Source organism: Anser cygnoides, chromosome 1 (assembly GCF_040182565.1).
Source record: "Anser cygnoides isolate HZ-2024a breed goose chromosome 1, Taihu_goose_T2T_genome, whole genome shotgun sequence".
In the NCBI taxonomy this organism is placed as follows: domain Eukaryota; kingdom Metazoa; phylum Chordata; class Aves; order Anseriformes; family Anatidae; genus Anser; species Anser cygnoides.
This window is the reverse complement of record NC_089873.1, coordinates 33,217,939-33,232,813: the sequence shown is the minus strand read 5'-3', so window position 1 is coordinate 33,232,813 and position 14,875 is coordinate 33,217,939. Positions and strand designations below refer to the sequence as shown.

Here is a 14,875-nt window from a genome sequence, read left to right as displayed (position 1 = left end):
CTATATATTGTTTAGCATGATGTCAGATGGTATGGAATACCCCTTTGGCCAGTTTGGGTCAGCTGTCCTGGGTCTGTCCCCTCCCAGCTCCTGCTGCACCCCCAGCCTGCTCGCTGGCAGGACAGAGCGAGAAGCTGAAAAGTCCTTGGCCTGGTGTAAACACTGCTCTGCAACAATTAAAACATCAGCATGTTATCAGCGCTCTTCTCATCCTAATCCAAAACATAGCACCCTACCAGCTACTAGGAGGAAAATTAACTCTGTCCTAACTGAAACCTGGACAAGTGGGCTGAAAAACTCTACTAACCAAAATTTTAAACCGAAATTTAATTCTAAGGACAAACCCCCACCTTTCTGAAACATAACATAATCTTTCTTTGAAATACTATTATTACATACCAGATGCTTTCATCTGTGCTTGGGTCGTGTAAATTAATTTGCTTTGGGAGAAAGTATAAATTTTTTACATTGCATAAAAATAAAACTAAAGAAGCTGAGATAATTTTATCAATTCAGCTGCACACAAGGGGAAAGTCTAAATGTTTTAAAGGTCTTATTCAAACAGACATAATGTTGTGAAGTGTAAATTAGTCTACCATAAACCCAAACTTTTCCTGTTCAAGTTATTAAAGACAAGTATGATTAAATTGTGGTAGTTCATATCTTAAGTATACCACCCCGAGGAAACAATCCTGAAGATCTCCCTAAGCACTGCCTGGCTTCCTGGTTAGCCTGAAAATTTTGGGCAGCCTTAAATCCTCTGTATTTAGCCATTTAAACTAAAATCCGTAGTATCACTCTCTAAATGAAAAGGCTACATTCATAATATACTTCCTTATTATAGGTGGATGTTCATGCAGCTTGGTCAAGCTTGTGTCATACATTGGAGGAAACCCTGGAAAACACTTAAATTCATATTAACCTTTAAAGTTTAGTAGCATGAGTATGTTAGACTTCATGTGACAGAATATTGCAGAGAAGCTTAGACAAGGAACTTGGGCCTGCCTTTGAGAGAAGTCTCATCCTGAACAGCAGAGCACTAAGAATGACATCGACATTGCGTGTGCAGTCTTGCTCCAGACTGACAATATGAAATTTACTCAGGGATGATTGTTTCCCACCTGAATTACAGATCTTACAATTCAATATATTATTTAAAAGTCAAATAAGATCTTTCCGGCTTGTTTACTGTCACTGTAAACACGCTTTGCTTTATTTCCTTGTCCAAGACCTATGTCTGCTGCTCTATGCCAATGGGCTTGGAATATTTCAATCAATGAAGTCAGGTCAAAACATGCAAATGATTAGAGGCTGAGTGCGTGTCAAGGGCCATTTTTTACTGACACACTACTTTTGTGAACTGCAAATTGCATTTGTAGATGAAGGGTTTAATGCATCTCTGCATTGTTTTTCTTTTTAAAATTTGGATTCCAGACTCTAACCTCCCCAGGGTGAAGAGTTCACTTGTTCTTGGACGGCACAATGCCAGAACAATGGAGAGCCTAAATAAATGCATTTTTAATTGTTGTTTTGAAACAACGGCTATGGGAGATTGCTTATAGGAAATTAATTTACTGAAAGTTTAAAATTATTTGTTTCAGTTCATAACAGTGACACCTTAGGGCACTTCATTATTTAAAGTTCCAACAATTATGTATAAATTCAGATAAAAATTTCCATCTAAATGTAAAGCTACTAAGCAGGGAGAACGAGAAAGAAAAGAAAAAGAAACTATCCTGCACATTTTATACACATCATGCAATACCCCAATGTATGAAAAAGCAGAGAGGCCCAAGCACCAGAGCTAACACAGTCCTGCACTCTGAAAGAGAACATTTATTCAGCACCTGGACAAAGCTGTACGTAGTGTCTGTAAAATAAGAAACGTGTTTTTCAGCATATCTTTGAATAAACTAAAGCTGTGATAGCAAGTAGTGAAATTAATGTGAATTCCTCTGCTCTTTTAATGTAATCTTTTGACAATTTTTTGGCTTTTGTCTTCTACCTTCCCAAGTATAAGACATCCTTTCCTTAGTGAAATTACGTTCAAGTTACTCTGTGACAAAACGAGTGGATTCTGGTAGGGTATGTAAAAAACAAACAGGGAAGCAGTGACATAGAGTATAAGAAACAAAGCTTCCAAAAATATGGACCTCTCTCAAGGCTGAATATATTTTTTCAGATGGTTGTCCTTTGGCTTTGCCTTACTCCTTCAGCCATAGCGGACAAGAAACATCCCATCGAAATCCAGAAAGATTTACTCTTTGTATGAGGATCAGTGCTATGCTCACCAAGGTACCGATGCAATCAGTAACACAAAGCAAAAAACAGTAAATTGCAGTCTGGGTATTTCTTTTCCAAGGAAAATAGAGTTCATTTCAGTATATAAAGAGTCTGAAAAGACAGAAAATGTCTAGTAGTGTGTTAATGCTATTTTTGTTTCCATAACATTTACTGAAGCCATGAGTAGTCATTGTGACAAATTCATTACGTTCATCACAATAACTTCATGCTGGACAAAGTATCCCTAAGGTACAGGTTTGAAATTTAACTAGCATTTAATGGCTACCAAGACTTTTAAAGTGTTGTTAAAAAATAAAAAAAGTTAAATCATCAAAACATACATTATGAAACAAGGAGCCCTGCAGGCACCTTTTGTTAACAACCCTTTGTTGTGATTTTATTGACAATTTTTTCTATTCTTTGTTTTAGCTATTGTTTTTTCTACTGTCACACTTACAGACAACATGAAACTATTTGAAATAAAAATATGGTCACAATATTCTCATTCAGACTTAGAAAAAAAATAAAATTAAAGTTGCATGTCTTAATTTAGACAGCTGTCAGCAAATTCCTTTAATTTTAAAGCTTTACTGATTTTTTTTCTAAAGTAGAAAAGCAAGTAAGAAAAAAAATAAATGCTCCTCACATTTTAAATGGAGGTTTTATACAAGGACTAATTAATAGTATGTACATTCACCTTCATGGTTAAGTACAACCTGAAATACTAGTTTTAACTGAGCATACGTTTTTATTGAAACGGCTCCTATGTGCTTTCTAGTCCAGATTGTCTGAATATTCAGTATTTATGGGAAATAAGAGGATACGAGAAAGATGATGAGTCAGGAGTTGAGCTAAATATATCAGCAAATTCTAAGGCATGATATGCATTACAGAGAAATGCAATATTAAAAAATTACTCCAGGATTCCGGGAATGGAACTAATTTAATTGCTGTAATCACCACATTTATTCTACAAAACTGAATTGATTTTTGGAATCCAGCCACGACAAAGTCTGTGAACTACGGCTGTGAGCACCAGCAGCTGAAACACTCGTTTTCTGATCTCCATTGAATTCTGTGGCCTTTCAGGATGTACATCTTGCACAAAAACACTGGCTGAGGCTGAATCTTCTCCATGCAGCATGGATTTTTTAAAGCTCCTCCAAAGAGGCTTGAGTTTGAGTCAATCAGATCATGTCTGGGGCTATGATTTTACCAGGCCTTAGCTCAGCTAAGCAAGGACGCAAGACAATAAATTTCTACCTTGTGAACTCGATACATATTTTTTTGCTGTATCAATAATTGCCCACAGTGTGCATGCTGATCTAATTGCAGTACTTGGAACTTCTGTGCTGGGGTAGCTTTCACAATTAATCAATTATATACTGTTATAATCTAAATTTCAGAATTGTCTTCTGCATACATGATCACATAATACATATTTTCTGATACTCATCCTACTCTTCAGTGGATCTAGAGGGAGACTAGCTGTGCTATATTGAAGAAGATATTTTTTCTAATAACAAATGAATTTACGTTGCAGAAGATGAAAGAAGGGAAAACAACCAGGAGGAGGACACTGACAGAACAACCCACCACATCAGTGATTCTGCTTTTCTCCTGGGAGATTTTCCTTTGGCCCTGAGAGGAGGCAGATGTGTCTCCAGCTCAGGAAAAATTCTGTGGGAAGTGAAGAGATGACGCTAAAAGAGGACTAGCTGCAACATCCCTTCTAAAATGGCCCTGTGCCTGAACTGAGGATTGCATTTGACTATCTCAAGGAAAAAACTTTTGAAACCTGCTAAGAAAAATTTTCATCTAAGCATTACAGATTTTCATTTTTTTTTTGGCACAGAGTGTGATTTTGTGAAAGCATTTTCATTTAGAAGAGCCATTATTACTGAAGCATTGTCGACACTGCACTTTAAGAAGTTTTATTAGAGCTACACATTGGATAAAATATTTTTAGTAACTGTTCGTGATATACCTCTTGCTCACTAACAGGGATAGAATAAAATGTACTTTTTAAGAGGTGAAGATGGGTTGCCATATCCATCCAATTATGAGGGCTATACTTAGAGATCTAGCAATCATGTAGGAATAAAAACAGTCTCGTTTTCTAACAGGTTATCAGCTATTGAAAACAGCAAGTACATACCAAATATAACTCAAAAACTTTTAAACAGGCTGAGCAACTGAAAAGATACACTATAAGATATAAATGTGGTACAACAGTTCAAAAAAATTCAAGCCAAATCAAAGGTGAAACTGAAGTTTACGGTCCCAATCCTGAACCTACTGTAGCTAATGGATGCTCTTTTTCTCTGTTCAGTGTAACTACCTTTCAGTCAGATTGGTCCATGAATCTTTTTTACCCTGCCAGTACATGAAATATTTCAACACTTGAGCTTACCAGGGTAATGGTGTTTGTACATTGGTTGTTAAGAGCTCTCTTGCTCACCTCTGTTGCTGTCTAGATTGTGGTTGCATGGGAATGTGCATGTGATTGTGGATGTGAATGTACACGTCTGCGTCCTGCATCGTGTGAGAAGAAATTGCTATGCTATGCTCACTGTCCATCTCTGCCAACGCTTCTTTTATTCATACAAACACAAGTAAGAAAGGACAGACATTCTGTTTGGTTTGTAGGAGTCTCCCTCAGGGGAAAAAAAAAAAAAAAGTGGATGTGACCACTTTACTTACTTTAACAAGATGAATTTAACAAACCTATCTTCATGCTGAAGTGATCTCACCTGATAGTATTTTTTGAATTGGAAATCTCAGAGCTCCCTAAGCTTGTTTTTGTCTCAAATGCTTTTCCTTCTGTGTAGAAAACTGCTATGAGGGATGACTTACCTCACTGTTCTTCCTATCACAGAGTGGGGCAAAATGCAGGACATAGCCCTTCCAAATACAGGCTGGCATAGGCAAGGTACAAAATTCTACCTTGACAGGTCAGGCAGATGGGAGACTCACGTACACCCCTCACATATGGATCCAGTCTCTCTGCTCATGCATAAGCAATGCCATGCAGAGCACCTACCTTTCACTCACATTACTAGCCCATGAATAGCACGCCCCACCTGGACACACAGGTGGCCTGTGGACTAAACTGCATTTCCCAGGATGCTTCTATCTCCTTGATTTTCCACACAAAAGCCAGGGAAAGGTCATGATGTCAGAGCAGCAAACATTATCTCGGAAGCCAACCACCCCACAGCTGGCTTAGAGCCCCAGATTTTGTTTTGTCCTTTTCGCTTCTTGCTTCTGAGCCTGGAGCTATTGCTTATACTGGAAATCAGTGGGGAGACAGAAGCGTTTAGAGGAGGTCTGAATAACTCTTTGGGTAGAGCAGATCGATGGGAGAACGGTGAATTACTGACACTTCATTGACCAAAGAGCGGGGGGAGAGCATGAGAGAATGAGGTCCCCAGAAAGGGTTTCGCCCATGGGGTTGTCACGCTTGAACCGTTCTGGTGAGGTCTGACCACTCTTACTTTTCCACATGAGACAGCATAAAAGTACTTTGCTATCAAAATGAGAAAATATTCCTCAGGACCTGACCGGAAGAGTTTGAACTCGATCAAAATTATGTTAGAACAAAAAGCTCTGCTTGAATATTTCAGATAATTACACATTTTCAGGTAGTATGGTTAAGTGAAGAAAATTAAGAAGATACATAAACTTGAACAATTACCACTTGTATGAAAGAAAGTTGGCTGGTCTGGATTATTAGGACTTATTGTCAATGTATGTTAATTATTTTAAACTTACGGCAGAGTTTACTAATAATACCCAGCACAGAAATTAATGCTATCAAAAACATTTTAGTAATCTCAAATGGCAATCATGTGTTACTTCTTGATTGCCAGGCTACATGTAACAAATCATGGACAGTTTTATCCTCTCAGAATCCATTTAACAATGTCTGCCCAGACTAGTAGTCAGAATGTTCAACATAAATTCTCTGTGAAAGTGAAGATTTTGTATTGAGACAGAGAGTAAATGCTGAGGAACTTGTTTGTTGACTTGCTTATCCAAACTGAGGCCAAACTGAGTTACTTGCTTTGGTTATAGCATGAGAATAAAAGATTCACTGGGAGCACTAACACTGAAAAGTATTATTATGCTTTTTCTATTTACACTGTTTACTGGGAAACCTGCCTTCCCTTCTGTGTAATTCCAGGTTTCAGTCCAGTAGTGAGTATCCTATTACAAGATAAAATATTTAAGTATGAAAGAATTAATGGGTAAGCTTAAAAATTTCCAAAATAAAGAGTGAATAATGTATGTGTGCATATGTATGAATATTTTACTATATATGTATATATACATAATTATTTTGTGGTTTTGTGCAGTTGTACTTGTATGACTGCATCACAAAAGAAACCTTTACACAAACATAATGGAAGATTTGTTTTGTTTAGATTAGTGTGTAATTTTGGTTGGCAAAGCTATGTCTAATTAGTTTTTCTCAGTGCAGCTTATAATGAAAAGAATGGATATTTCAAGAAGCTGTCTTTTGAAACAAATATATGAACTACATTCATATAAGTGAAAAGAATGTAATAGTCCAGTACACATTTATCATCTTGACTGTGAATGCACAGAATACAGAAATATAAGTTATCAAACCAAACACTCAATTAGGTGCATAACAGAAAATCACTGAAAGAAGCTATATTTCATTTCCGTGTGGCAGACATGGCTATCTATCCTATAAGGAAGCTTACTCTACTTGGAGGGCACAAAATATTGTCCAATTAAAAATCCTACATGAACCCATGTTTAACACCACCTTCTATGAATATAACAGATGTACATGATGTAGTAGCCTGTAGCAATTCTGAGCAACTAATTTGAATAAAAGTTTTTAAAACTATATCACTAACTTGTTGCATCAAAGTACTATGATTACTAACCCATTTCTGAGCATGTTCAGTCTTGCTTTTCAGTAAAGAAAGCTAGACAGAGCTTATGGAAGCACACACTAAGAGAATATTATTCAGTTTCCAAAGTCAAATATAGAGAATCAGAATTTTACAGTTCCCCACATTATTTTTTTTCTTCTCCATGTCGGTATGTTCTCTTTTATTATTTCAGGCAGGAGTCCTATGTCAGGCACGTACTTGCACCAATGAAGACTGATCATTGTGTACACGTACAATGAATGTCTAGCCAGGGACACCACAGAAATGGATTCCAGTCTGCTACTTACATATTCAAACACTGAGCTGGTGCATATTGTTCTGTCACCCTGTCTGCAATCAGCATTCAGCTGCACAATCCTCTGTTATCTCTACACTCCACCATTTTGATAATCTATCTTTGCATATCATTTTTCTCTTCCCTGGTTACACAGACCTCAGCAGCACTTCTACTCTCTTCCAGTAATCTCATTTCTCTTTTTGTTCTTTTTTTCCTGTACAGCTAAAAGTTCACATGCAGAACTCTTTACATCTCCCTCATTATAATCCCCTTGTCCTTTATTAGGAAAGTTTTGAGGACAATTAATATTGGGACAGTTTGTCAAGAAAGAGTATAAGGGTCTTTCCTCTATTAACCAAACTGTGTGCACAACCCAGGGATGTCCTGGTGATATTATTGTAACTACTATGGGTGATGTTTCACAGGATTTGAAGGGGGGGGCCGGGGGGCAAGGGAAGACATTGCAGTGTGATTGTGATTTCAGGCACATAGTAGGCAGAGTTTAGCCATGGGCCTTGTTGACATCAGTGACAGTATTATAACCTGAGCAAATGCCATGGCATTAGCGTGCTCTGCCTTCAACAGCACTACCCACATGTACTGCTTGTAAAAGCTCACTCTGAGGCAGATGTGTAAGAGTGCAACACTTTCAGCAAACCTCAGTGTACCATCCAGAAAGTTCAGTATTGTACAAGTCGGTTCAGTAAGAAGAATATTATGAAGATGTGAAGAGCAGTGAGGCTGATGAGCCTCACCATGGATGGGACCTCTGCACAGTATGCCATCATCAGCACAGGGGGCCTCACTTGATCCCACAATAGCTGAGGTTCCTAGCGTCAGAAGGGACATAAGATTGGCTATCACATTTTCTATAATTCCCAGACTTTACACAATAAACCAGTTTAGCAGCCTTGAGTGTCCATCAGCACCTGCTTCACGCAAAACAGAGGTCCCATAACTCCTTACTAAATTAGTTACAGGTAATTTTTCATAGACTGCCTTAACAATATTTTCTTCCTTCTGCAGTTCACCTTTTAATGTGTTTAGTCATCTTTCTTCTACCTTGAGAAGTGTTTTCCTTAAAAAAAGAGTCCTTTAGCATAGGTCGGACTTATTCAATGTTCCAGAGGAATAAAAAAACTATTCACAAAAGAACCAGTCTTCTCCCATTGTAGTTCTGCTTCCTCTAATATCCAAACATTAAAAATAACTACTGTTTTAAGCTATTTATTTAACCTATCAGTAGCTACTGTTGCTGGCTTGTAGTTAGTCTTGTCCAAGACTTTTGTTTGGCTTAAATTAACAATCCTTTTTTTCTTGTTGCTTCTTTCAAATGCCAATCCTTGCATATCATATATAATTTGACAGATGGTGCAGGGATATTTAATATCCCACTGGTATTTTCCTTCCTTAGTCTACAAACATTCCCATCCTATCCTAGCGATTCCACCAGCGTTCCCGATACTTCATTGCATTCTGAAAGCTATCTCGCCAAATCCCTATACAGGGGACTTGTAACACAGACCGTAACAGCATTATACAAATGTGTCTCTGCATGGTGGAATTAGCCATGAGCAGAGCTGGAGAAGACCACAATGGAGATCTTTTTATCAATAAAACAACAGCAAAAAAGCTATAAAAAGTAGAATGTACTTCAATCAACTCCTTAGTGAGAGACTAGATAAAGGCAAATAGCAAATGGACATTTTTGAGCTAGCTGAGCTGTTTGTGGAAGAATTATGTTTTGAAGATATACAAAAGGCAGCCAGAATCCTCAGGAGCAACCAAGCACCAGTTGCTGACAATGCTTCCAAGGAATGATTTAAAACAGGAGAGCATAAGCTAAATGAAAACCTTTACTAATTAGTTGCATTGGAGAGCTGAAAATGTTTCCAGATGAGAAACACAAAGCCATCACATGATCAGCTGTTACAAACAAGTGGATGGTGTCTCCATCCCCATGATGATCCATCTGTCTTTGGTATGTTTATAGACATTTTCTAATTTTACAAAGAAAAACCTGAAAGCAAAAATGAAGTTACCAGAAAAAAAAACAAGTCCAGTGTGTATCCAATATTTACATTGCTTGTGTGTAGCACATACTATCAAGGATGCTTCATTTGGAACATTTCAGAAATAAGGCTGTTCACATCACCCTACTTCAGCAATAACAAATGAAATACCAAGACTTGTCATTATCTTGCATAACTCTATCAATATTTTAACTTCCCTCCTCCATTTTTCCTATTTACTAGAAAAAAAAGGGTCTAATTTTTACTGATATCTAATATGCACTATCTAAATAACATCTCTACAGAATGTACACTTCTGCACAGGGTGATTTTAGTTCAGTGCTTAAAGCTAAAAATAAGAGCATGTATGCCAACTTTTAGGTTTCTAAACCCCCATTAAGCATACTCTTCAGCATGAAAATCACTCAAAAAAAAAACAGCATTTTTTACTTTATCTCCATTTTAAACTTTTGGTAAAATTTGTTAATGTGAATATTATTTGAAAGAAAATACAGATTTTTTTTTAACTGCAAGATTTATGACTGCAAGAAGTCATAACATCTTTTGCAACAATATAAATGTACTTTTAATAGTGCTTTATTATTCTCCCTATTTGGTGTATAAATTTGAAAGGAAAAACCCTATCGTGACACCTTGCTTTTAACCCCTTTTTCCATTTTCCAGTCTGTGAAATTGTGTTTTTTTTTTTTCTTTTTGTACTTGACTCTTAATTAATCTCCTTTCTAGCTTTTAGACAAGGCGATTCTTTAGACAAAGGTAAACAAAGCTTGATTAGATTTTACTGACTTAATGATATGACACTCTTACAATTGTTAGCCCACTTGTAACATATCCAAGCATTTTTTGATTCATCTGCTTTACATTTCTGACCACTCCAGTACACTGAGACAGAATCTTCCTCTTCATGCCTTGCACAGCAAGAAGCTGTTTGAGCCCCTCTGCGTAACTCAGTCTTTTCAATCACATTATCTTTTCACCTAGCTTTCTAATGTATATGATGTATACAAATTGTGAAGACTATTTGTAACATTAAGGAAAAGGTGTCCCCACCCTAATGAGCATAGCAGAAAAATATTACTTTATTTATACCTTTCATTGCACATCTCTTAGCTGATTCCTAGATGACTTCAGCAAACTCCATGGGCTTACTCTTTTTCTTAATTGCCTTCAGTGAAGAATTTTGTCAAAAGCCTTTTGAAAGTCCAAATAAATTAGATCAAGCATTTCTTCCTCATCCATTATTTTGATGACATGTTCAAAGACTTCTAACAGATCAGAGAAGGTTTTCTTTCAGCAAAGCTACCCTGGTTTCTTTTAGCAGAATTTAATCTAGAGTTCTGTTCATAATTCTATTATTAATGATGTATCCAGTCCATTTAACTAATACTGAGCTAAGACTTACAGGCCAGTTGGGTAATTCTTGTTTGTTGAAAAAAAGCATCAAAACCAAACCGAAAGCCAGTTTTTAACCTTCAGTTTTTCAATAGGCAATTAAGTGCTAATAAAATTTGCATCAGTTCAGCCCCTTCAGTTCCTTACGAGCCTTGGCTGCAGACAATGAGCCACCTGATTCCGTTCTCTTTTTAGTCTTCACATTTATCCTAGCATTTCCTTTAATTGCCCCAATTTAATATAGAGTCTCATCCTTACTACTTAAGAAGTATAGGTACTTCCTTGCATTTTCTATAGCAGAATCCACACAAATAAATCTTTTCACTTCTCTGTAAAAAATTCCCTCTAAATCCTTCCCTTTACTCTTTAAAAAACAGCAGGTATGTCGATATTTTCATCAGATTTTCTGCTTCTGAAGTAGTTGAAAAAAATCTTTGTAATTTCTTTCATCTTTAGCCACAAGGTTCTCTGTCTGCCTCTTAGACTATATATTTTCCGTCTTCCATTTTTTCCTGACATAACATGTGTTCTATTTCAACAGTTCCACTTGGTCTGAATTTACCTGGAAGAGGCTACAGTTAAGGTCAAACAAACGCTTAACACTCACAATTTTTTGTATTGATTTTTATATATTTTTCTTAATAATCTGAAGGTGACTTGCTATTTGCAATCCCATTCAAGTGCAAATTCAAATAATTACTCCTATTAATTTCAAGGTCACAAAAGGACATCTACATATCTACTTACCTTAATTAAAAGGACTCACAACTGGTCATCTAAGTATTTTCAGATGCAGTAAAAATTTTGCAGTAAACTCCATTATAAATGGTTTCAAGGTTACAATAAAAGAAACAGTATAAATCAATTTAAAAATTATATTTTTACATAAACATTTTTTTAGGAAGTGTTCACTTGTATACAGCTTGTAATGCTTATTTTTTGTTAGATCAAGTGTCATTTTTTCCATTTTTCTTTTCTTACCTTGTATTCCCATTATATCTCTTCCTGCCACAGAGAATTAGAAGATAGACTTTTGGATGATCTATAAAAGCTTAATTTACCAGAATTTGATTTTATTATATTCATACCAGAATAAAATGATCCTAACGTTTCCTTTCTTCCAGAAAGCTCTGGCAGACTTTCCCCAGTCTGGGTAGGGTTTGTCCTGAAGCATCATGTCAGTGACCTACAGAGAAAACAGAAATAACATATAGTTAAACTGCTGCCAGAAGAGAAAGCACTAAGAAGGACTTAAAGAATACTTTATGTATGACAAATCTGCTTCAGTTCTGATTATTTTAATTATAGACAGTAAAAAAATAGTATCTCCAGCATCATTTTTAATCAACATGAAGTATATTGTCCTACATATTCTGCCTCTAGAAGTGCAAATGATTCCTTGAGAAAAAGAAGGAAACCTGTGGAGATCCAAAGAAGAGAAGAAGAACTAACCTAAAAGTTAGGGCAACCTATAGCATGTAGGTTGGTTTCACCTATGGCTACAGAGCTTGCATACTCGTGGCTTTTCAGCCCAACCTGGGATGGGGACCCGTTTCCACGAGAGTAGCATTGGCAGCATTTTCACTCTTGAAGCCAGAGTTGTATCAGGGAGCGTAAGCCCGTGAATTAAGCGCTGTATGCCATTTATAATCTTCTCTTGCTTCCTGGTATCAGTAACAAAAGCACACTTGGGACTAGAGACATGAAAACCCCTTAAAACTTGCATGAAATTTAAAAATATGAAATATTTATACTCATTTTCATAATTCCTATCTGAATATCCTATCTGAAAAGACCATCTGTTTCTTTGTCCAGAGACTCATATGCATGCACTACTTCTGGTTAGTACACAAAAGAATTAAAAATGACGTTCAGCTAAATGAAGGAGGTGAATACCCCTCAGGCCCTTGCACCTTTGGGAAGCTCATGTTTTCGTATTCATTTATTTCAAGATAACTGTACTACAAGTCAGTGAAAGTTACATACAGTAAACTCATCACCTCTGTTGTGCAAAAGATCAGAACAGTGGAAAAGCTATCCGTACATAAAGGTTAAGAAAGAATTGATAAAGAACAGATAAAGGAAATAGAGGAGAGAAGCTGCTACCAAATACAAGTGGAACAAATTCTTACTGTCTGTCATTGGTATCACTACACGGTGGGAAATTACTAACTGTTTTGATTAGTATGAAAATAATGAAATTTCAGTAGGAAACAAGTTCAACCTGAAGTCAAGATTTCTTGTTTTTATTTTCCACTTCATTTATTTTGGTACAGAGTTTTTAAGATCTCATTTTCCATGCGGTGTGTGAGCTACTACTTTCAAAGACATTAACAATGTTAAAAGAACACATAGCCTGTGATTACATCAAAAGCACAATAAATTCAGCTTCTAAATTTTGGCTCCTAGTCCACTGAGGGTTAAAAGTGCTTAGTGTATTAGCCTGAAGGACTGGGGTCTGAAGGATAATGAATATGTTAAATAAGTGGAAATACACATTCTAGGATTTTATGACTCCATTAAACCTAGCCTGAAGAAAGAGCAGATTATATCCTGCAATACCACCTTTATTAATAGTTTTCTGTAGGTAATTCTTTTCTCAGATAAACATGTTATGATACTTTTTTACAAGACCCCCATTAGCTAAACAAATAGTTCAATGAATATTTAATGTTGAACAAGACCTCTGTAAAGATTTAATTTACTACTTTAGTAACACTTAATCTCTTAGGAAAAATCTACACAGTAATAAATACTTGTGAAGAAGAACAGTTATTCTGAGAGGTTTTACTCAATTTTTAAAATAGTTGCTCCAGACGCTTTCTGGGAAATACTTATTATTTGCTAGAAGGATGCAATCTGCTGCTCTGTGACCAATTATTAGTGGCATGTTTCATGAGAATGACATTCAAGAAGGAGACATTTTTTGAGGAAAATGGCAAGAGGAGGCAGGAAATGTTCTTTCTGATATCAGACAGTTGGTCCCTCATCTCCCAGCTGTGGCATTTATTTAAAGTCATATCACCAGATCAATGTCAGGTCACTTGCAGCTAAATTGGCTGAAGCAGAGACAGTCATTAAAGGGATGCATTCCATAAAGAGAAATCCAATTACCTTTTGCATTAGAGAAATCAAATTCATTTTCTGGTTTGGTCAAGGACGGCTTACGGGAGAAAAGTACTCAACACTGTCACAGTGCAAATAACTTTTTGGACAGAAACACCAAAAAACATTGCTGCTGTTAGAATGCTTTTGGAAAAAGAAACAAAAATATAAACTTTAATTTTATTTGCACAACTTAATAATATGAGATGTGCGTGGTTTGGGGGTTTTAGAATCTTTCTCTTTTTGTATTTCACTGTGCAATTACTGACTAGTAAACATTTATCTTATTTTTTTAGTCTGCTGTGTTTGAAAACACTGCTGATATTCAGGAATAGAAAATAATTGTTCACTTCAGTAATTCCATGTATCCCTGCATCTTACATAATCAAGATAAACCAGAGAAAGCAACTTACAAAGTAATTAATGCATTTTTTTCCTGAAGAGCTAAGAGATGTGATATCATACTTTAAACAATTAATTACACTGACTCAATTCAAAAAGAAATGGCCCCTATTATTATGACTGTATACTCTTTCATTTTATTTAGTGTCTAATGAGAGAAATGGATAGACTGAATGGAAGTGCACAAACAAAGCTTCATAATGCACATTTACTGACTTTTTCAGTTACAAATGCCACTGCAAAATATTTTCATTAAAAAAAATAAGTATGCCTTGCAATATATTATGCGATCTTAAATTTCACTTTGCTGAATTAAAATAATACTTTATTAACTATTCATATGGTTCATTTCACATTAACTATGAAAATAACATAATGTTTTTAAAGGAATGTTACTATCATCAGATTGGTAGCAAAACGTTACAATTCACAGTTTTTGCTATAGAAAATTA

The 14,875-nt window shown here is 36.0% G+C and overlaps 1 protein-coding gene across 10 annotated transcripts in view; it reads right to left on the bottom strand.

Annotated features, from left to right (window-relative positions):
• The window catches only part of TMEM117 (transmembrane protein 117), a 221,893-nt gene that overhangs the window by 66,312 nt on the left and 140,706 nt on the right, over positions 1–14,875 (bottom strand). For all 10 annotated transcript variants that reach the window (XM_013199123.3, XM_013199134.3, XM_048065975.2 and 7 more), the window contains one exon: positions 12,005–12,102. In XM_013199123.3, the coding sequence (XP_013054577.3) occupies positions 12,005–12,102 (98 nt within the window). The remainder of the gene's footprint in view (positions 1–12,004; positions 12,103–14,875) is intronic.